Source organism: Delphinus delphis, chromosome X (genome assembly GCF_949987515.2).
Source record: "Delphinus delphis chromosome X, mDelDel1.2, whole genome shotgun sequence".
Lineage (NCBI taxonomy): Eukaryota > Metazoa > Chordata > Mammalia > Artiodactyla > Delphinidae > Delphinus > Delphinus delphis.
In genome coordinates this window covers 2183309-2206731 of record NC_082704.1, presented here as the reverse complement: position 1 = coordinate 2206731, position 23423 = coordinate 2183309, and the positions used below count along the sequence as shown (strand labels likewise).

At 37.8% G+C, this 23423-nt stretch overlaps 1 protein-coding gene across 2 annotated transcripts in view; it reads right to left on the bottom strand.

Annotated features, from left to right (window-relative positions):
* GABRA3 (gamma-aminobutyric acid type A receptor subunit alpha3) overlaps window positions 1–23423 on the bottom strand; it is a 250009-nt gene that overhangs the window by 29473 nt on the left and 197113 nt on the right. For both annotated transcript variants that reach the window (XM_060002519.1, XM_060002520.1), the window contains exon 7: window positions 8950–9093. In XM_060002519.1, coding sequence (XP_059858502.1) covers window positions 8950–9093 — 144 coding nt within the window. The remainder of the gene's footprint in view (window positions 1–8949; window positions 9094–23423) is intronic.

Sequence of the window (23423 nt, the reverse complement as noted above, 5' to 3'; positions counted from 1 at the left end):
AGTCACTCAAAATTGCATGATTTATGCTAAAAATAACACAAAGACTGCTGTCACACTTCCCCAGATGGGGACTCAGCACAGAGGAACCTACCCCACCGAGGACTGGCAAATAGACTTTACTCAAATGCCTTGAGCCACAGGAAATTTCAGGTACCTGCTAGTATTTATGGACACTTTTTCAGGAAGGGTGGAGGCATATTGCCCCAGGACAGAAAAAGCCTCCAAAGTGGTTAGAGTCCTCCTTAAGGACATTATCCCCTGATCTGGAGTGCCTAACTCCCTTCAAAGTGATAATGGGCCTGCTTTTGTCTCTAGCATAACCCAACAAGTGGCTAAAGCACTGCAAATGAATTGGAAGATACATTCATCCTGGAGACTACAATCAACAGGAAAAACCGAGAGAATGAATTATACATTAAAAAGGAGCATTGCTAAAATATGTCAAGAGACTAATTTAACTTGGGATAAGGCCTTGCCAGTTGCCCTGCTATGGATCAGAGTGGCTCCCAGAAGCAGGCTTAAATTGAGACCCTTTGAAATATTGTATGGTAGGCCATTCCAGGTGTCTGCCCAGGTGGGAGAATCTATAAATGCTCTGAAAGATCTAGCAGTTGCCAATTATGTTAAAGCTCTGGGCACTATACTAACCTCTGTTCATGAGTTTGTTGCCAGCAGGTGTGCCCATACAACTGATGTAACGTTACATCCTTTCCAGCCCAGAAACTGAGTCCTCCTTAAAACCTGGAGGGAACAAGGGACTGAGCACCAGCTGACCGCAAGGTGGACAGGACCACATGTGGTATTACTTATCACACACTCATCTGTCAAGTTAGCTGGAGTAAAGCCATGGATTCATCACACTCGGGTTAAAGCAGCACCACTGTCATCAGAAAATGACCCAACTCCTGACAGGCCTAGAGAGCAATGGGTTTATGAACCCTTAGAAGACTTAAGATTGCTCTTCAAAAAGAGTAAGTATTGGGCTTCCCTGGTGGCGCAGTGGTTGAGAGTCCGCCTGCCAATGCAGGGGACACGGGTTCGTGCCCCGGTCCGGGAGGATCCCACATGCCGCGGAGCGGCTGGGCCCGTGAGCCGTGGCCGCTGAGCCTGCGCGTCCGGAGGCTGTGCTCCGCAACGGGAGGGGCCACAATGGTGAGAGGCCCACGTACCGCAAAAAAAAAAAAAAAAAAAAGTAAGTATTGAGATTAAAATTTCATTGTAGAAGGAATTTCATCAGGTTCAAATGGTTGTAGATAAAAAGAATTGTATTGCTTACTAACATTTTTAAGGAATATTCTCGACCCAAAACTGATCAATTCCATTTCACAATCACCCCCTCATCTCCCCTGTTCAGTGGGAAGTAGCCAGAAAAATCGTCACCCCTTTTCCCACAAGATTGTGGAATGGACATTGACAGTGGGGAATTGTAATAGTGGTGGGGCAGGCGTGAGCTATAGCAGCCCCGCTCAGCCATTGGTCAGTGTTGCAGTGGGCCCCTCCCCCAGGTAAGCAACTGTCAATGAGCGACCCGTCAGTGGTCCTGCTCAGTCATTGGTCAGCACTACAGTGGACCCCTCCCCCTCCCCCTCTACTGTATAAAAGGAGCCTCCAGAAGCAACCAACCCAGCCAGCACCTTGGCTTCAGACTTCTAGCCTCCAGAACTAGGAGACATAAATCTCTGTTGTTTTAAGCCATTCAGTTTATGGTACTTTGATATGGCAAACCTAGGGTTCCCTATAATGCTCTACACCTATATATTCCATTACCCATTAGATATCACCACTTGGGGATCTAATAGGTATCTTGACCTAACATGTCCAAATCTTAGCTCTTACTGTCTCCATTTCCTACCCCCTCCAAACTATCCCTTCCAACAGATTTTCCTATCTCAGTAAATGGTAGCTCTCAGGAGCACAAATCAAAATTCTTCAAAATCTTTAACATCATCGACCACTCCCTCTCCCTCCCTCGTACATGTTTCCATGTGTGCATACACAAATGCAGACACGGGCACATTGATACATTGACAGTTCTTCAAAATATATTTATAATTTGAGCATTTCTCACCACTTCCGCTGTTACCACTTTGGACTAAGCTACCATCATCTCTTACTTAGAGTACTGTAATAGCTTCCTAATGTGCCTTGCCTCTGTACTTGTCCCCTTCAATGCATTCTTAGCATACCAGCCAAAATGAGTCTATTATAATAAAAGTCAGATTCAGTCTTTCTTTTGCTTAAGGCTCCCCAATAGTTTCCCATCTCTCAAAGAGTAAAAGGCAAATTTCCCCAAAGAGTCTCCAAAGGTCCATGCAATCTGATTGCTCTACTACCTTTCTTGTTAGAGCGTCTTATTTTTCACCTCTCTCTCTCTCTCTCTCTCTCTCTCTCTCTGTCTCTCTCTCCCCCCCCCCATTTGGTTTCAGTATGTCTCCCAAATGAGTCAATTTTCCACTTTCCTACCTCACCCACTCCCTTGTACCTAAGCCTAGGAAGCACCATCTGGTTAGCCAAAGCTCAATATACAATCCATATTGTGTGTATTCACATTCTAGCTTGTTTATGTGAACATGAAAAATACAAGTAGGCTTAGTTTTAATTTAGCAAAGAACTATCATACAAAATTATAGAGTTTCTTCATTACAACATTGGGATTGCTTTTTTTTCTCTCTGCTGCTTTTTCAATCCTTTTATTTCTTTGTTCCCCACCCCCTCCCCCTCTCTCCTCCTTCTCCCCCTCTCTCCTATCTGTGTACATTTCAACTGCTTTCTTTCCCTGTCCTTCTGTTCACTCTTTTTCTCAGCTGAGGAGGCACTGAAGATTTATTTTTAACAATAGTTGGACTTTGATTAGCTTGGGGAATTTCCTCCCCTTCTGCATATTAGTCTCACACACCTGAATTCCTTCCTGTCTATTAATCCTATATCTGATCATGTAAAATATTTAATATTTATGAATATTTATTATATATTTTATATAAGTTATATTCTGTAGATCTGAAAGGAAAGCAAGTGGACTTTTCAAGAGCTTATCAAATTAGCCATTGTTTTAAATAACTGAATATATTTTCTTAAGCCTCTCCTTTTCTATCCTTCTTTCCTTCAATTTCTATCTTGTTGTTTCTCTTCCAAAGAAGCAAAGAGAGTGATTTAAGATCAGGAAGGTTTAGCAGCTACCCACAGAAGAGAACACCTTTGTGAAAATCCCAGATCTAAGAAGTAAAGCTGAAGCAGCACCCATCTGGGGCATGAAAACCAAGAAAAGTGACATTAGAAGGATAACAGAAGTGGTATCAATTTGTCGCCTTCTTCCTTCCCCCAGGCCAGCTCAGTGCAGCACCTAGAGGGTACCTCTGAGCCTATGGTTTCTCCAGTGGGGAAATGAGAACCCAAGGCAGATATCCAGGTTTCCTGGGCATTCCTCTGGAGGCCCACTTCTGCTTTGCCTCATGGGGAACGCTCTGGGAATTGGCAGGGCCAGATAATTTGGGGTCAGCTAGCACAAAGGAATATGGCATACCTTATAGCCAACATTGTGCGAATCTTGGAGGTGGTATCAGGTCCCCTGCCAGCATCATTGCCTGATCAAAAGTACAGTCAGCAGTCTAAATTCAACTGCAAGGGAACCCAACCTCTGAGAGCAGCCCACAGCTCTGGCATACAGAGGAGTAAATACAAAAGCCCCGCCCAACAGCAGAGCTCAAGCCAACTGCAGAACTCTAGCAGAGCCCTCTTCCAGTGGCAGTGAGCCACGCAATAGGGCCACGTCCCTTGGTGGCTGTTGCCTCACTGCACCAAAATGGTGACCTCAGGGGTCAACTGCTGCTCTGGCTAAGCAGTCATGGGGTTTTGGCGCCCCCCCCCCCCCGCCCACAGAATGGCATCTGCAGGTGGGTCAAAACACACCTGCCACGCTGCTCTTATTTTCTGATTTGTCTTCACTTACCTATGTTCCAAGTCTAAACAAATAATATACACAATGACAGTAATGAGAGTTTTTCTAACAAATGGTCAAATTTCTAGGAAAGATGCAAAAATAAGATCAGGCTCCTCTTAGAAAATTAATGTAAATATTGCAAATAAGGGAAAATGGAGTCAGTGCTGAAGTAGGGAACAGTGTGAAGAACTAGCCACCAATTTAGAGAAATTTCATTCATTTATTTAACACATGTTTGAATCTGGAGCAAAGAGCAGGAGCTCTCTGCTTAGAACTACTTCATGCTGAGTACTGACAGCTTTCAGAGAGAAAACCACTCATACAAAACAGAACACCCACAGATTGTGGGATTTTCTCTGGCCCAACTTCCCATTAGTATGTTGGACCCCACATAGAGGAGCATACCAGAATTCAGAAAGGAATGCCCATAATTTATAGTCACATGAAAACAATATACATTTATGTGAGGTAATATTTATATGGTTTCTAAACCAAAGGGTGTCAAATAATATACAGCAAAAAGTCCACCTCCTTCAAACCATTTCATTTCTCCTTCCTTTAACTACAATTAACAGCTTCTTGTGTATATTCTAGAAATACTATTCCTATACTAATATATATCCTTATAGTCTTTGGTGGTTTTATATTTGCTATTTTCACTCAACAGTATATCCTGAAGATATTCCCATTGAACTTCCTCATTCCTTCTTACACCTGCATAGTTTACTGATATACATTGTATCATGTTTACAAAACTAATTTGCTATTATAATCTAATATCTGCAATAACCCTACTTTCAAATAAGGTCACATTCTGAGGCACTAGGGTGCAGGATTTCAACATATCTTTTGGGGAGACATAATTCAATCCATAACATCTGCATTGCCAAGAGTGAAGGGAAACTGATAATGAGAGTGTGAACTGTTTCACCTTTTAGAATGGCAATTTGTCAATATGTATTTAAAAATTTTTAAATGTGTCTACTTTCTGAAAGAGCAATCTCAATATTTTGTTTTTATCCTAGGCAGGTAATTACATAGGAACAAAATGCTATATGGAAAAAGAAGGTCTTTGCAGTGTTCTTTATAGCATTAAAACGGAAAATAATCATAGGTAATTGGTTAAATGGATTATGATCCAGTAAGATGAAGATATTATTGAGTTTCACAGTGAAATGCTATGCTTCCCACTGATAGCAACACTTATCATTGTCAAGAAGGCTGGCTGTGGCCTCAGATGATGGCCTTTTAATTTTCTTTTTAAATTTAGAGTAAAACTAAAACAGGTAATAATTAATATATGCCCATTCTAATTGTTAAAATATTATTACTAACTACTTAGAACTAACAACAAAAAACAAATGTTGGTGAGGATGTGTGGAAATGGAAACCCTCATGTACTCTTGGTGGGAATGTATACTGCTGCAACTACTATGGAAAACAGTATGGAGTTTCCTCAAAAAATTAAAAATGGGGGACTTCCCTGGTGGTCCAGTGGCTAAGACTCCACGCTCCCAATTCAGGGGGCCCGGTTTCAATCCCTGGTCAGGGAACTAGATCCCACATGTCAAAACTAAGAGTCTGTGGGCTTCCCTTGTGGTGCAGTGGTTGAGAGTCCGCCTGCCGATGCAGGGGACACGGGTTTGTGCCCCAGTCCAGGAAGTTCCCACATGCCGTGGAGCAGCTGGGCCCATGAGTCATGGCCGCTGAGCCTGCGCGTCCAGAGCCTGTGCTCCACAATGGGAGAGGCCACAGCAGTGAGATGCCTGTGTACTGCAAAAAAAACTCAAAAACAAACAAACAAGAAAACTAAGAGTTCACATGCTGCAACTAAAAGATCCTGCATGCCACAACTAAGACCTGGTGCAGCCAAATAAATAAATAAATAGATAAATAAATAAATATTTTTTAAAAAATAAAAATGGAACTACTATACGATCCAGCAATTCCACTTATGGGTATTTATCTGAAGAAAATGAGAACACTGGCTTAAAAAGATATATACACCTCCATCTTCACTGCAGCATTATTTACAATAGCCAAGACATGGAAACAACCAAAGTGTCTCTCCATGGATGAATGGATAAAGAAGATGTGGTATATACAGATACAATGGAATATTATTCAACCATAAAAAGAAAGAATTTTTGCAGTTTGCAACAACATGGATGGACCTTGGGGACATTATGCTAAGTGAAATAAGTCAGACAGAGCAAGACAAATATTGTATCTCACTTACATGTGGAATCCAAAAAACAAAACAAAATGAACAAAAAACCAAGCTCATAGATACAAAGAATAGATTACTGGTTGCCAGAAGCCAAGGGTAGGTGTTAGGTGAAATGGGTGAAAGGAAACAGAAGGTACAAACTTCCAGCTGTAAAGTAAATAAGTCCTTGGGGTGTTATGTACAACATGGTAACTATAGTTAGAATACTATACTACACATTTGAAAGCTGTTAAGAGTAGATCTTAAAAGTTTTCATCACAAGAAAAAAATTCTATAACTATGTATAGTGATGGACGTTAACTAGACTTCCTGTGGTGATCATTTCATAATACATACAAATATTGAATCATAATGTTGTACACCTGAAACTAATGTCAATTATATCTGAATAAAAATATATCACTGGGCTTCCCTGGTGGCACAGTGGTTGAGAATCTGCCTGCGAATTCAGGGGACACGGGTTCGAGCCCTGGTCTGGGAGGATCCCACATGCCGCGGAGCAACTAGGCCCGTGAGCCACAACTACTGAGCCTGCGCGTCTGGAGCCTGTGCTCTGCAACAAGAGAGGCCGTGATAGTGAGAGGCCCGCGCACCGCGATGAAGAGTGGCCCCCACTTGCCGCAACTAGAGAAAGCCCTCGCACAGAAACGAAGACCCAACACAGCAAAAATAAATTAATTAATTAATAATAAAAATATATCACTAGCTTGTGTGTACATTTTATTTGGATCCTGTACACTTAGTAACAAGAAAACATGCTTACAATATAAAATTACATAAAAAACAGCTTATAAAACAGTATCAATATTATGGCCCCATTTATATAAAAACATATTTATATTAAAAGTGCAAAGAGAACCTTCTTAAAGGTTACACACCAAAATGTATAATAATCAGTTAATGCACAAAATTCTTCTAAAAAGTTTTTTTCTAGATGGTGGAATTAAAGAATATTTTAATTTACATTTTTTGTTCCTCTGATATTTCTAATTTTTCTATCATGAACGTGTGATAAAGACTAAACAAACAGTGGCTTAACCAAATGAAATGGGGCTGCTTGAATTGCTAATGATGGGTCTCAAAAGTTGATACCAGGTGAGCAGTGCTAAGGAGGGATGGGGAAGTCAGGAGAGTGAACAGATGCTATAGCCCCAGGAATTCTCTCCCTTCTACGGAGTGGACCTCCAGGGCCCCTGGGTTACCCTTGGTCTCTAGGGGTCTGCCTTGCTGTGCTGGGATGCACAGAGCCTTCATCAGGAGCCTGGATACTCTTTGCTTACAGGCTGGGGTGGGAGGGAGGGGAGGGTCTGATCTCAGATGGGAGGTCATTTGCAGCAGCAGCGGCACCCCACAGCAGGAGGTGGCTTCTGCTCAAAAATGCAAGGGTCACAGTAGGACAGTAAAAATACACTTTGTACATGCAGGCACTAAAGGTCCTCCTCCCTCTACCTGCTTGGAGAGAACAGAACTGGCCAGGTGGGTACTTTCTCCTCACCCCCACAGATCAGCTGACCTTCTCCAAGAGATCATGTTCTCACAAACCTCTGGTCTTTTGAAACTCTGTATTGCCATTCTCAAGAATAGCCTTTCGGGCTTCCCTGGTGGCGCAGTGGTTGAGAGTCCGCCTGCCAATGCAGGGGACACGGGTTCGTGCCCCGGTCCAGGAAAATGCCACATGCTGCGGAGCGGCTGGGCCCGTGAGCCACGGCCGCTGAGCCTGCGCATCCGGAGCCTGTGCTCCGCAACGGGAGAGGCCACAACAGTGAGAGGCCCGCGTACCGCACAAAAAAAAAAAAGAAAAAGAAAAAGAATAGCCTTTCCCCACACCAAGTTCCAAATCTCTAAATCCTGTTGTCCTTTAAATCCATTTCAAATGCTGCTTTTTTTTACATTCTAGCCCCTGGTCCTAGGATGGAGGGAGAACAGACCACAGACATACTGTAACACTATGAGAGGGAACAGCAGTGCCCAGCTAATGAAAAAAAGGACAAGAGTACCCTACTTCATTTATAATTGTGGATTCAGAGATCTTCCATGGAGACAAGTGTTGAAAGTTCCCACCCTTTCATGGCAAAAAATATTGTAAGATATGTGGGCCCCTAAGATATACTCCATTTTGTCAAATACCCTAAAGTTAGTTGGGATTCAGGGTGTGTCCTTCCTCAGGCCCCTACAACTGGTCAGTTTCCAAATAGATAGGACTTAAGGCTACAGAACAAGTCTCTAAATACCATTTATCAATATCCAAGGAAGAGCCATTGAGAGGACCTGGCAATGTTTGCCAGACACACTTGTTTCTGAAATGGGTGATTCATTTAAGAAAATAATTCCATGGCTCATTCCTGGACCTCCTGGCTGTGTTCTGGACCCTCCTGGGGTTATTACATTGCCACCTCTGTATTGGCGGAGTTAAGCAAATATCTTCATGAAAACTTTAGGATCAAAGTTTAGCTCTCCCACTATCATGGCTTCCCTCTGCTTTCTCTTCTACCACAGTCCAGCCCTAATGACCTCGACCTAACTCACGAAGAGACAGCAGGGCATCATGGTTAAAAGCATGATCTTGGAAGCCAATCTGCCTGGGTTCAGATCTTGGCTCTGACATTACATAACTGTGACATGGAACAAATTACTAAACATCTGTATGCCTCAGTTTCCTTAAGATAATAGTACCTACCTCACAAGACTGTTTTATTAACATAAGTTATTATAAGCACTTAAAACAGTGACTGGTATGTGGTACAGGTTACAAAAATGCTTGCTAAATAAAATAAATAAATACCTGTACTAGACCGGATTATTTCTGTCCCAACAACATGGCCCAGCAGGTCATATTGATTCAGTCGAGAGCCATCCTGTGCCACTTCCACAGATTTGTTCTTCCCAAGAGTCCAAGAGTAAACTACTTCGGCTGTTGTATAGGCATCTAAGGCAGAAAAAAGTCAAGAAGGAGAAGTGAAGGGAAAGGAAAATGATTATTTTTGATACTAAACTTGCATGAGATTGAAATACAACTTCCATCCCAAAAGAGTTTTAGGTATGTGGTATATCTTCAACTGAAGTACATTTATCCATGCATGTATTAAGTACTTGTTGAACAATTACTAACAGTTTATGCTGGACACACAGAAATAAACCCAAAGTGGTCACTTGCTTCAATGACTCACAGTCTTCTGGACTGCCAATAAATTGTTAAACTTTTCCTTCTCTTGGAGGATAGAGAGTAGGGGCAAGGGGAGGAATGGTTAAAATATTACCTAATGCAGATGTCACAAATTCAAATGCCCACAGGAACTAGAGAGGTATCTTAAATGACCAAATCAGGCTAGTTGTAGGAAAAATAAACTGCTAGAAATGTAATACAATTTTCTTTAACTAATTATGGGGTGAACATATGAAATAATGTAAAATATCATACTGGGGATGTTTTAAATTAAAAGTGAAAAATTACAAATTAAAAAAGCAATAATTAATGATTACAGTTTTATTTTGAAGTGTATTACTACTTTAATTTTGCAAACCAGAAACCTGCCACCATTTCTTCTGCATCAGGGTATTAATGGCAGGTCTTGTATTTGGAATTCCAATGTTGAGTACAGAATTTAGTACAGATTAATTTTAACAGGGGTATGGGTAAGGAAACGGTGAGGGAATGAGGAGTAAGGTTATTTAGTTTTAGTCAGTATCTTAAAAGAATAGAGTTGCTTTCTTTCCAGACACAGATTAACTCTTTGCACAGTGGGTTTTATATTTGGGGTGAGCACTTTGCCCTAACTCAGATATCTAGGCTCATAGGGAAACTGACAACCATACTGCTCATACTGCTCCTCTTCATTCATTTTTGAGCTGTTTATTGTTCAAGTCATTGGGAGGTATCCAGCTCATGGTGGCAGCTATTATGTCCATAATATGCTCTACTTAAACCTTTTACCACAAAGCAAATACAAAACTTTGCAATGCTGGATATGTATTTCATAAAAGTCTGACATTAACACTTACATATATTAATTGTGATCTGCTTATGTTACATTTTTTAGGACTTTTTTCAATATATTCAAGTAAACCATTTTCTGATTTGCTTATAATGGACAACATGCCCAAAAGTTGTTCATTCACATCAAAATTCTCATTGAAATTATGAGAAAATACACATAACTATCATAAGTGACAAAAGAAAATGCCACAGGAAATCTAACTTTTAAACATAATGTGCCCTGTATATGGTCTCAGTCATTTCTTCAACTCACTGACAAAAATACTTCTGGTTCAATGTATAATTTCTACTGCAATTAAAGACATTTTTATGAATCTTGTGTCTATAAAATATTTTGATGCCTGTGAAGGTATATTGCTTAATTAATGCATAACTGCTTTTCCCAGCAGCAACACTTAATGTATATATTCAAATACAAAACCTGTTGAACTTTCAGTCTATTTAACAAAATTAAGATTTTCATTGTACATCTTTTTTAATATATCAATTATGGTTCTTATAATGGATTGCATAATGTTGATATCTGAAGTTTTATTTTTCAACAAAAGCATACTGTGTATGCATAGAAACAGTGTATAAATAGTCTTCATTTTTATTAGGAAATGCAAACTTGCCACCTTTTTTGAAATAGTCCTTTCAGTCTATCTTTAATTTATTTATTTTAAATTTTTACAGCTATGGGTACAAGAACTATGTCACTTTCCTCTTAATTCAACTAGGAGCTCTTAAATCTATCAATTAAGTGAGTTGATTAATGGCAACTGACATTAGACCTTGTTTTCAGGGAGAGAGCAGAAAGTGCCCACATACAAGGGACAGCCACTACTCAGCCCCAGCTGTTTGTGGCCAGGTGGGGATTTGAGTCCAATCTTCTGATTTCATAAAATAATAAACAAATCTGGAATTTTGTATGACATCTCCCAAATTTCAAATCTTGGAGGATAATTTTGAAGGTTACTAACACTGTATAGATCAAATAAATGACATCTGCAAACCACCAACTTGTAACCTCTTGTCTCGAGGTTTTCCCCTATGGATGGCTGTGGTCTTTTGTGATTCTGTTTTGGAAACAAAGCATCCTCTGCTGCCTATGGGGTATCTAGGGCTCCCAACTAAAATTGAGATCTTTAAACTACAATCACCAAGAAGAAAGGGATATCATCTCCTCAGGACTCTTCTCACACACCTAAAACTTATACTAAGACTATTAAGTGAGGACTATCACAAGGCTATTAATAAAATGTGATTTCACAAGGTCCTTGTCCTCTCATTTTCCCCAGTGCCTTCTAACCTTAATATATATGTTTGGGTTCTACTATGCCTAAACATATAATTACCTGTATATGTCTTCTTTTGTTTATTTTTATTTTTTTATACAGCAGTTTCTTATTAGTCATCAATTTTATACACATCAGTGTATACATGTCAATCACAATCACCCAATTCATCACACCACCATCCCCAGCCCCTGGCAGCTTTCCCCCCATGGTGTCCATACATTTGTTCTCTACATCTGTGTCTCAATGTCTGCCCTGAAAACCGGTTCATCTGTACCATAGTTCTAGGTTCCACATACATGCGTTAATATACAATATTTGTTTTTCTCTTTCTGACTTACTTCACGCTGTATGACAGTCTCTAGATCCATCCACGTCTCAACAAATGACCCAATTTCGTTCCTTTTTATGGCTGAGTAATACTCCATCCATTCATCTGTTGATGGGCATTTAGGTTACTTCCATGACCTGGCTATTGTAAATAGTGCTGCAATGAACATTGGGGTGCATGTGTCTTTTGGAATTATGATTTTCTCTGGGTATATACCCAGTAGTGGGATTGCTGGATCATATGGTAATTCTATTTTTAGTTTTTTAAGAACCTCCATACTGTTCTCCATAGTGGTTGTATCAATTTACATCCCAACCAACAGTGCAAGAGGATTCCCTTTTCTCTGCACCCTCTCCACCATTTGTTGTTTGTAGATTTTCTGATGATGCCCATTATAACTGGTGTGAGGTGATACCTCATTGTAGATTTGATTTGCATTTCTCTAATAATTAGTGACGTTGAGCAGCTTTTCATGTGCTTCTTGGCCATCTGTATGTCTTCTTTGGAGAAATGTCTATTTAGGTTTTCTGCCCATTTTTGTATTGGGCTGTTTGTTTCTTTAATATTGAGCTGCAGGGGCTGTTTATATATTTTGGAGATTAATCCTTTGTCAGTTGCTTCGTTTGCAAATATTTTCTCCCGTTCTGAGGGTTGTCTGTTCGTCTTATTTATGGTTTCCTTTGCTGTGCAGAAACATTTAAGTTTCATTAGGTCCTATTTGTTTATTTTTGTTTTTATTTCCATTACTCTAGGAGGTGGATCAAAAAAGATTTTGTGATTTATGTCAAAGAGTGTTCTTCCTATGTTTTCCTCTAAGAGTTTTATAGTGTTCGGTCTTACATTTAAGTCTCTAATCCATTTTGAGTTTACTTTCGTGTATGGTGTTAGGGAGTGTACTAATTTAATTCTTTTACATGTAGCTGTCCAGTTTTCCCAGCACCACTTACTGAAGAGACTGTCTTTTCTCAATTGTATATCCTTGCCTCCTTTGTCACAGATTAGTTGACCATAGGTGCGTGGGTTTACCTCTGGGCTTCCTATCTTGTTCCATTGATCTATGTTTCTGTTTTTGTGCCAGTACCATACTGTCTTGATTACTGTAGCTTTGCAGTATAGTCTGAAGTCAGGGAGTCTGATTCCTCCAGCTCCGTTTTTTTCCCTCAAGACCTCTTTGGCTATTTGGGGTCTTTTGTGTCTCCATATAAATTTTAAGACTTTTTCTTCTAGTTCCATAAAAAATGCCATTGGCAATTTGATAGGGATTGCATTGAATCTGTAGATTGCTTTGGGTAGTATAGTCATTTCCACAATATTGATTCTTCCAATCCAAGAACATGGTATATCTCTCCATCTGTTGGTATAATCTTTAATTTCTTTCATCAGTGTCTTATAGTTTTCTGCATACAGGTCTTTTGTCTCCCTAGCTAGGTTTATTCCTAGATATTTTATTCTTTTTGTTGCAATGGTAAATGGGAGTGTTTCCTTAATTTCTCTTTCAGATAATTCATCATTAGTGTATAGGAATGCAAGAGAGTTCTGTGCATTAATTTTGTATCCTGCAACTTACCAAATTCATTGATTAGCTCTAGTAGTTTTCTGGTGGCATTTTTAGGATTCTCTGTGTATAGTATCATGTCATCTGCAAACAGTGACAGTTTTACTTCTTCTTTTCCAATTTGGATTCCTTTTATTTCTTTTTCTTCTCTGATTGCCATGACTAGGACTTCCAAAACTATGTTGAATAATACTGTTGAGAGTGGACATCCTTGTCTTGTTCCTGATCTTAGAGGAAATGCTTTCAGTTTTTCACCATTGAGAATGATGTTTGCTGTGGGTTTGTCATATATGGCCTTTATTATGTTGAGGTAGGTTCCCTCTATGCCCACTTTCTGGAGGGTTTTTATCTTAAATGGCTGTTGAATTTTTTCAAAAACTTTTCCTGCATCTATTGAGATGATCATATGGTTTTTATTCTTCAATTTGTTAATATGGTGTATCACATTGATTGATTTGCATATATTGAAGAATCCTTGCATCCCTGGGATAAATCCCACTTGATCATGGTGTATGATCCTTTTAATGTGTTTTTGGATTCTGTTTGCTAGTATGTTGTTCAGTATTTTTGCATCTATATTCATCAGTGATATTGCTCTGTAATTTTCTTTTTTTGTAGTATCTTTGTCTGGTATTGGTATCAGGGTGATGGTGGCCTCATAGAATGAATTCGGGAGTGTTCCTTCCTCTGCAATTTTTTGGAAGAGTTTGAGAAGGATGGGTGTTAACTCTTCTCTAAATGTTTGATAGAATTCACCTGTGAAGCCATCTGGTCCTGGACTTTTGCTTGTTGGAAGATTTTTAATCACAGTTTCAATTTCATTACATGTGATTGGTCTGTTCATATTTTCTATTTCTTCCTGGTTCAGTCTTGGAATGTTATACCTTTCTAAGAATTTTTCCATTTCTTCCAGGTTGTCCATTTTATTGGCATAGAGGTGCTTGTAGTAGTCCCTTAGGATGCTTTGTATTTCTGCGGTGTCTGTTGTAACTTCTCCTTTTTCATTTCTAATTTTATTGATTTGAGTCCTCTCCTTCTTTTTCTTGATGAGTCTGGCTAATGGTTTATCAATTTTGTTTATCTTCTCAAAGAACCAGCTTTTAGTTTTATTGATCTTCGCTACTGTTTTCTTTGTTTGTATTTCATTTATTTCTGCTCTGATCTTTATGATTTCTTTCCTTCTGCTAATTTTGGGTTTTGTTTGTTCTTCTTTCTCTAGTTCCTTTAGGTGTAAGGTGAGATTGTTTATTTGAGATTTTTCTTGTTTCTTGAGGTAGGCTTGTATAGCTATAAACTTCCCTTTTGGATTGTCATGTTTTCATTGTCATTTGTCTCTAGGTATTTTTTGATTTCCTCTTTGAGTTCTTCAGTGTTCTCTTGGTTATTTAGTAACGTATTGTTTAGCTTCCATGTGTTTGTGTTTTTTACGTTTTTTCCCCTGTACTTCATTTCTAATCTCATAGTGTTGTGGTCAGAAAAGATGCTTGATATGTTTTCAATTTTCTTCAATTTACTGAGGCTTGATTTGCGACACAAGATGTGATCTATCCTGGAGAATGTTCCATGCGCACTTAGAAGAAAGTGTCATCTGCTGTTTTGGGATGGAATGTCCTATAAATATCAATTAAATCTATCTGGTCTATCGTGTCATTTAAAGCTTCTGTTTCCTTATTTATTTTCATTTTGGTTGATCTGTCCATTGGTGTAAGTCAGGTGTTAAAGTCCCCCACTATTATTGTGTTACTGTTGATTTCCTCTTTTACAGCTGTTAGCAGTTGCCTTATATATTGAGGTGCTCCTATGTTGGGTGCATATATATTTATAATTGTTATATCTTCTTCTTGGATTGATCTCTTGATCATTATGTAGTGCCCTTCCTTGTCTCTTGCAACATACTTTATTTTAAAGTCTATTTTATCTGATATGAGTATTGCTACTACAGCTTTCTTTTGATTTCCATTTGCATAGAATATCTTTTTCCATCCCCTCACTTTCAGTCTGTATGTGTCCCTAGGTCTGAAGTGGCTCTCTTGTAGACAGCATATTTATGGGTCTTGGTTTTGTTTCCATTCGGCAAACCTCTGTCTTTTCGTTGGAGCATTTAATCCATTCACGTTTAAGGTAATTATCAATATGTATATTCCTATGACCATTTTCTTAATTTTGGGGGGTTTGTTTTTGTAGGTCCTTTTCTTCTCTTATGTTTCCCACTTAGAGACATTCCTTTAGCATTTGTGGTAGAGCTGGTTTGGTGGTGCTGAATTCTCTTAGCTTCTGCTTGTCTGTAAAGCTTTTGATTTCTCCATTGAATCTGAATGAGATCCTTGCTCGCTAGAGTAATCTTGGTTGTAGGTTCTTCCCTTTCATCACTTTAAGTATATCATGCCACTCCCTTCTGGCTTATAGAGTTTCTGCTGAGAAATCAGCTGTTAACCTTATGGGAATTCCCTTGTATGTTATTCGTCGTTTTTCCCTGGCTGCTTTCAATAATTTTTATTTTTGCCAGTTTGATTACTATGTGTCTCAGTGTGTTTCTCCTTGGGTTTATCCTGTATGGGACTCGCTGCATTTCCTGGACTTGGGTGGCTATTTCCTTTCCCATGTTAGGGAAATTTTCGACTATAATCTCTTCAAATTTTTTCTCAGGTCCTTTCTCTCTCTCTTCTCCTTCTGGTACCCCTATAATGCGAATATTGTTATGTTTAATGTTGTCCCAGAGGTCTCTTAGGCTGTCTTCATTTGTTTTCATTCTTTTTTCTTTATTCTGTTCCGCAGCAGTGAATTCCACCATTCTGTCTTCCAGGTCACTTATCTGTTCTTCTGCCTCAGTTATTCTGCTATTGATTCCTTCTAGTGTAGTTTTCATTTCAGTTATTGTATTGTTCATCTCTGTTTGTTTGTTCTTTAATTCTTCTAGGTTTTGTTAAACATTTCTTGCATCTTCTCGATCTTTTCCTCCATTCATTTTTTGAGGTCCTGGATCATCTTCACTATCATTATTCTGAATTCTTTTTCTGGAAGGTTGCCTATCTCCACTTCATTTAGTTGTTTTTCTGGGGTTTTATCTTGTTCCTTCATCTGTTACGTAGCCCTCTGCCTTTTCATCTTCTCTATCTTTCTGTGAATATGGTTTTTGTTCCACAGGCTACAGGATTGTAGTTCTTCTTGTTTCTGTATATGTCTTCTTATCTTTGCCATTCAAGTGGTTGTAACTCCCTATGGTTAAAGGACAAAGCAGTGTTCTGCCCAATATACCCAAGAGTTTGACAATGGAAATTAGAGCAGGTCCTTCTGTGAAGGGGTAGGTGATGGAAGATATTATCCACCCCCAGGAAAGAAAAGGAATTTCTTGCTGAACCTCTTAACTTAAACTGAGTACCTTGAGCATACAATCCTGAATATTAGCCCTAAGAATCCTAGCCTGTTCTAATACAGATGTGACAATAAATTGTGCAGCTACCAGTTCCTTAGAAACTTCACTGGGCCCAGAGTGGCAACTTGTTTTATGCAAAAAGCAATGGTTTCATTTCTTTGATAATAATCAAAAGGAGGAAAAAGGATTTTCTTCTCATTTGTTGGAGGTCAAATCAGTAAAGGCAAAAACTACTAAAGGAAGAGAAGGAAGAGGGAGAAATATATTCAAAAAACAAATTGAAAACTACTTGATTGTCTGCTCACAGCCTGACCCCATATTTGTAAAAAAGGTTAATAAGGCATAGTGAGCACCACCAGTATGCCCACAATCTATTGATGGAGACAGGCATTGCACAATAGTTATAGCACAAGCCTAAACATTAGATGTATGCACACTAATGAAACAAAAACAAGTGTTAAGTGAAACCAGAAGGAGGCTCTATTGATTCTGCTTAGAGTGTAGTGTTAGAGAAGGATTCATAAACCGGGTGATACTCAGAAGATGAGGTCACATTTAGTAGGTGATAGAAGGACTTTCCTAGCCAAAGAACAACACAGCAAAGGCAAAAATCCATATGAGAGCATGGAGTGTTAAGGGAATTAATGGTATCCCTGGACTTACAGGCTAAAAGGAAGCTGAGGTTATATTATAAAATAGCTTAATTGCCCACACCAAGAAATAAGGGTTTTATGGCCTTAAATGACACATTAGACCCATTGGACTTAATAGATATTTAAAGGACATTCTGTCCAAAAACATCCGAATATACATTCTTTTCTGTGCACATGGAAGTTCTCCAGGATAGATCACATTCTGGCCACAAAGCAAGTCTCAATAAATTTAAGAAGATCGATATTATATCAAGCATCTTTTCTGACCACAAAATATGAAACTAGGAATCAATTATAGGAAGAAAAATGGAGAAAACACAAACACGTAGATGCTAAACATCATGCTACTAAAAAACCAATGGGCTAACGAAAAAAATCAGAGAGGAAATCAGAAAATACCTTGAAACAAATGAAATGAAAGCACAACATTCAAAAAGCTATGGGATGCAGCAAATGCAGTTCTGAGAGGGAAGTTTATGGCAATACAAGCTTATGTCAGGAAACAAGAAAAATCTCAAATAAACAACCTAACCTACCATCTAAAGGAATTAGAAAAAGAAGAACAAAGAAAGTCCAGAGTCAGCAGAAGGAAGGAAATTATAAAGATCAGGGGGGAAAAAAATGAAGTGGAGATCAAAAAGAAAAACCACCCACAACAATAGAAAAGATCAATGAAACCAAGAGCTGGGTTTTTGAAAAGATAAATAAAATTGACAAGACTTTAAGCTATGCTTATTAAGAAAAACAAGAGAGAGGATGCAAATAAACAAAATAAGAAATGAAAGAGGAGAAATTACAATGAATATTACAGAGATACAAAAAATCATAAGAGAATACTATGAATATATGCCAACAAATTGGACAACCTAGAAGGAATGGATAAATTCCTAGAAACATACACTCTTCCACAGTGGAGTCAGAAAGAACTAGACGATCTGAACAGACTGATCACTAGTAGTGAAATTGAATTAGTAATCAAAAAACTCCCAAAAAACAAAAGTCCAGGACTAGACAGCTTCACAGAGGAATTCTACTAAGTATACAAAGAAGAATTAATACCTATCCTTCTCAAACTATTCCAGAACATTGAAGAGGAGGGAACATCCCCAAATTCATTCTATGAGGCCATTATTACCATGATACCCAACCAAAGACAATACAAGAAAAGAAAATTACAGGCCAATATCTCTGATGAATATAGATGCACAAATCCTCAAGAAAATACTAGCAAACCAAATCCAACAATATATAAAAAGAATTATATACCATGATCAAGTGGAAATTATTCTAGGATCCAATAGTGGTTCAATATCCACAAATCAATCAGCATGGTATACCACATTAACAAAAGGAAAGACAAAAACCACATGATCATCTCAATAGATGCAGAAAAAGCATTCTACAAAATTCAACATCCATTTATAATAAAAACTCTCCAGAAAGTGGGCATAGAGGGAACATATCTCAAAATAACAAAGGCCAACTATGACAAACCCACAGCTAACATTGTGTTTTCAATGGTGAAAAGCTGAAAGCTTTTCCTCTAAAATCAGGAACAAGACAAGAATGCCCACTCTTGCCATTTCTGTTTAACATAGTATTGGAAGTCCTAGCCACAGCAATAAAACAAGAAAAAAAAAGGCATCCATATTAGAAGGAAAGAGGTAAAACAGTCACTCTTTGCAGATGACATGACACTATACATAGAAAATGCTAAAGTCTCCACCAAAAAACTATTAGAATTAATAAATTAATTCAGTAAAGTTGTAGGATTCAAGATTAATATACAGAAATCTGTTGCTGTTCTATACACTAATAATAAACTATCAGAAAAAGGAAACAAGAAAACGATCCCATTTACAATTGTATTAGAAAGAATAAAATAAGAAGGGATAAATTTAACCAAGGAAGCGAAGGACCTATATTCTGAAAACTGTAAGTCATTGATGAAGGAAATGGAAGATGATACAAACAAATGGAAAGATATCCCATGTTTACAGATTGGAAGAATTAAAATAGTTAAATTGTTTAATATTGTTAAAATGTCCATACTACTCAAAGCAATCCACAGATTTAATACAATCCCTATCAAAATATCCATGACATTTTTCACAGAACTAGCACAAATAATCCTAAAATTTGTATGGGAGTGCAGAAGACCCCAAAGAGCCAAAGCAATCTTGAGGAAAAACAACAAAGCTGGAAGTCATGATCCCTGACTTCAGACTGTATTACAAAGCTACAGTAATCAAAACAGTATGGTACTAGCACAAAAACAGAAATATAGATCAATAGAACAGGATAGAAAGCCCAGAAATAAACCCACATACTTATGGCCAATTAAACTATGACAAAGGAGGCAAGAATATACAATGGAGAAAAGACAGCCTCTTCAATAAATGTTGCTGGGAAAACAGCTACCTACATGTCAAAGAATGAAATTCAAACACTCCCTCATACCATATACAAAAATAAACTCAAAATGGATTAAAGACCTAAATGTAAGACTGGAAACCATAAAATTCCTAGAAGAAAACATAGGCAGAGCACTCTTTGACATAAGTGTTAGCAGTATATTTTTGGATTGTCCCTTTAAGCAAAGGAAACAAAAGGATAAGTAAACAAATGGGACCTAACTAAACTTAAAAGTGTTTGTGCAGCAAAGGAAACCATCAGCAAAACAAAAAGACAACCTACTGAATGGGAGAAAATATTTGCAAATGATACATTCAATAAGGGGTTAATATCCAAAATATATAAACAGTTCATATAACTCAATATCAAAAACAACCCAAAAACCTTGATTAAAAAAGAGGGAGAAGACCTGAACAGACATTTTCCCAAAGACATACAGATGGTCAACAGTCACATGAAAAGATGCTCAATATTCCTAACCATCATGGAAATGCAAATCAAAACCACAATGAGATATCACCTCACATGTATTATAATGGCTGTCATCAAAAAGACCACAAATAACAAACTTGGCAAGGATATGGAGAAAAGGGAAACCTAGTACACTAGTACAATGTTAGTGGGAATGTAAGTTGGTGCAGCCACTATGGAAAACAGTATGGAGGTTCCTCAAAAAACTAAAAATAGAACTACCATATGATCTAGAAATTCTACTCCTGGGTGTATATATGCATAAAATGAAAATATTAATTTGCAAAGATTATCTGCACCCCAAGGTTCAAAGCAGCATTATTTGCAATAGCCAAGATATGGAAGCAAGCTAAGTGTCCATCAACAGATGAATGGATAAAGACAATATATTGTGTGTGTTTGTGTGCGTGTGTGTGGAGGGGTAAAATGGGATGTTACTCAACCATAAAAAAGAATGAAGTTTTGATATTTGCAACAGCAACATGGATGGACTTGAAGGGTATTACGCTCAGTGAAATAAGTCAGACAAGGAAAGACACATACTGTATGTTATCACTTATATACAGAATCTAAATATTACAACAAACTAATGAATATAAGAAAACAGAAACAGACTCCCAGATATAGAGAACAAACTAGTTCTTACCAGCGGGAAGGGGACTTGCGGGAGGGCAAGATTGGGGTAGGGGATTAAGAGACACAAACTATATTATGTATAAAATAAGTAAAATACAGGGATATACTGTACAGCACAGGGAATATAGCCAATAATTTATAATAACTTTAAATGAAGTATAATGTATTAAAATATTGAATCACTATGTTGTATACCTGAAACTAATATAATATTTTAAATTAACTATACTTAAATTTTTAAAAATGAAATAAGGGTTTTAGTCCATAGGCTATAAGTTCTTGTGGACATGCCTGAAATAGGGAGATGGTATGGCCAGATGTATAATTTGGAAAGATTGCTCAACCTGCAAAATGGATGCCTGGTTAGAAAGAGTGAAGCTAAAGCCAAGACAGAAGTTAAAAGGCCATCACAATGTTTGGTGTGAATGACATTTAGGACACAATATAGAGTATTAGACAGTGGGATGAATTAAGTGGAATAGGGAGGAGATCTAAGTGGCAGAATATAACTGGTGGCTTTTCATGATGGTTAAGAAAGAAAAGGAGGAAGTCTATGGAAGGATTCTAGATGACACAGAGTTTGTAACTTTTGCAAGTACTTGGCTAATGATGGAATTCATTCACCCACTGGGGAACAGAACTCTTCCCCTTTAGGCCTTCTCTTTCTTCTCTCCTTCCTCCCTGAACTTTGGGCTCCTGTAAGCCCTCAAATTCCCTCACGTAGAGTCCTACCCCTTCTCCTCAGTTTCATTTTTTTTCATGGAGGAGCAGGGGTAGAGTGGCTTGGGAAATGGATCCTGCAGAAAGGCTATCTATCAGACAATCAGAACTACAGCATTCCCAGAATGGCCCCCTCAACGTATATTGTATTGGTTATGATGGCACTAGCATCTCTTTGCCTTTAGTTGCTTTGCCAAATGCCTCCTTCTGTTACTCGAGCCTTGGTATGTGCCAGCCCCAGGAATATGGGAAGTAAATATCAATCCTGCCATGATAACACCAATGAGAAGGCATTCCCTTTGAACTCATACTGTCAGAGAATGATTGCTAGCTTGCTTGATTGATTAAGTCAGTCACTCATTCAACAAATACTAAGACATTATATTAGACAGTTAATGTACAGAGATCATAAGACATTTGAGGTCCCATCCTTTCATTGAGCTTATAGTCTAGTGGAAAAAGACAGAAAATATATAAGTAAATAAATAAAGATAATATCATACAGTGATAAGTGCTATAAAAAATAAAACAGAGTTTATGAAGTGGGGAGGGGTTTCATTAGATACAGTGATCACAGAAAACCCTTTTGAGGGGGTGGCTTTTAAGCAGGAAAATGGAAAATAAGCAAAAGCCAGAGCTTGCTGGAGAATATTTCAGGCCACAAACAAACAAACAACCACAAAAAAACAGAAAGTGCAAAGTCTTCTAAGTGGGAAACATCTTGCAGTGTTGCAGTGTTCTAGGAACTGGCAGAAGGCTGATGTAAAGGGGAAAGAGATACGAGATGAGGTTGAAGAGATAAACAACAACCTAAATACAGGATCTAAGCCAAGGCAGGGAACACAAAAGAAGGTTTTAGAGAAAAAAAAATAATCAGTTTGGTTTGGGCATATTCAGTAAAAGTACAAGAGTTCTGATGAACATAACAACTACAGCCTAAGGTTGGCATACATATAAAACCAAATGGAAACAAACACTGTATACGTTTATAACTAATTCAAATACTTAGTCAGGATTTTAAATTATCCAAAGTTACAGGGTAAGTTATAGGCACTAGTTACTGGCAAATCAGGACAAATTTGGATTTCTGGCATGAATTATATGTGTTTATGCATTTATTGAAATGATCAAGTGGTTTTTGTCCTTTATTCTATTGATATGGTGTATTACATTGATTGATTTTTGGATGTTAAGCCAACTTTATATTCCTGGGATATATCCCACTTAAAGATAGTGGATAATCCATTTATAAGTTTTTTTAATTTGGTTTACTAGTATTTTGTTGAAGATCTTTGTGTTTATATTCATAAAGAATATTTGTCTTTGCTTTTCTTTTCTTGTGATCTTTGGTTTTGGTAGCATAGTGATACTGACCTGACTGTCACCTCCTCTTCTGTATTTTACAAGACTTTGTGAAGACTTAGTATTCATTCTTCTTTAACTGTCTGGTAAAATCAATGGTGAAACCACCTGGACCTGGGTTTTTCCTTGTGGGAAGTTATAAAATTACTAATTAAGTCTCCTGTTATAGGTCCAATAAAAATTTCTATTTTTTTTCCTCAGTCAGTTTCAGTAGTTTGTGTGTTACTAGTAATTTTTCCATTTCATCTAAGCTATATAATTTGTTGACCTATAATTTGCAGCTCATAGTTTTCCTGTATAATCCTACTTATTTCTGTATTTATTTAATCTGTATATAAATAAATTATAATATATATAATTTATTATATATAATATATAATTATAATATATATATTTATTAAATATATAATATTTATATATTTAAATAAATTTAAATATATAAATTCTGTATTTATATAATCCTATTTAT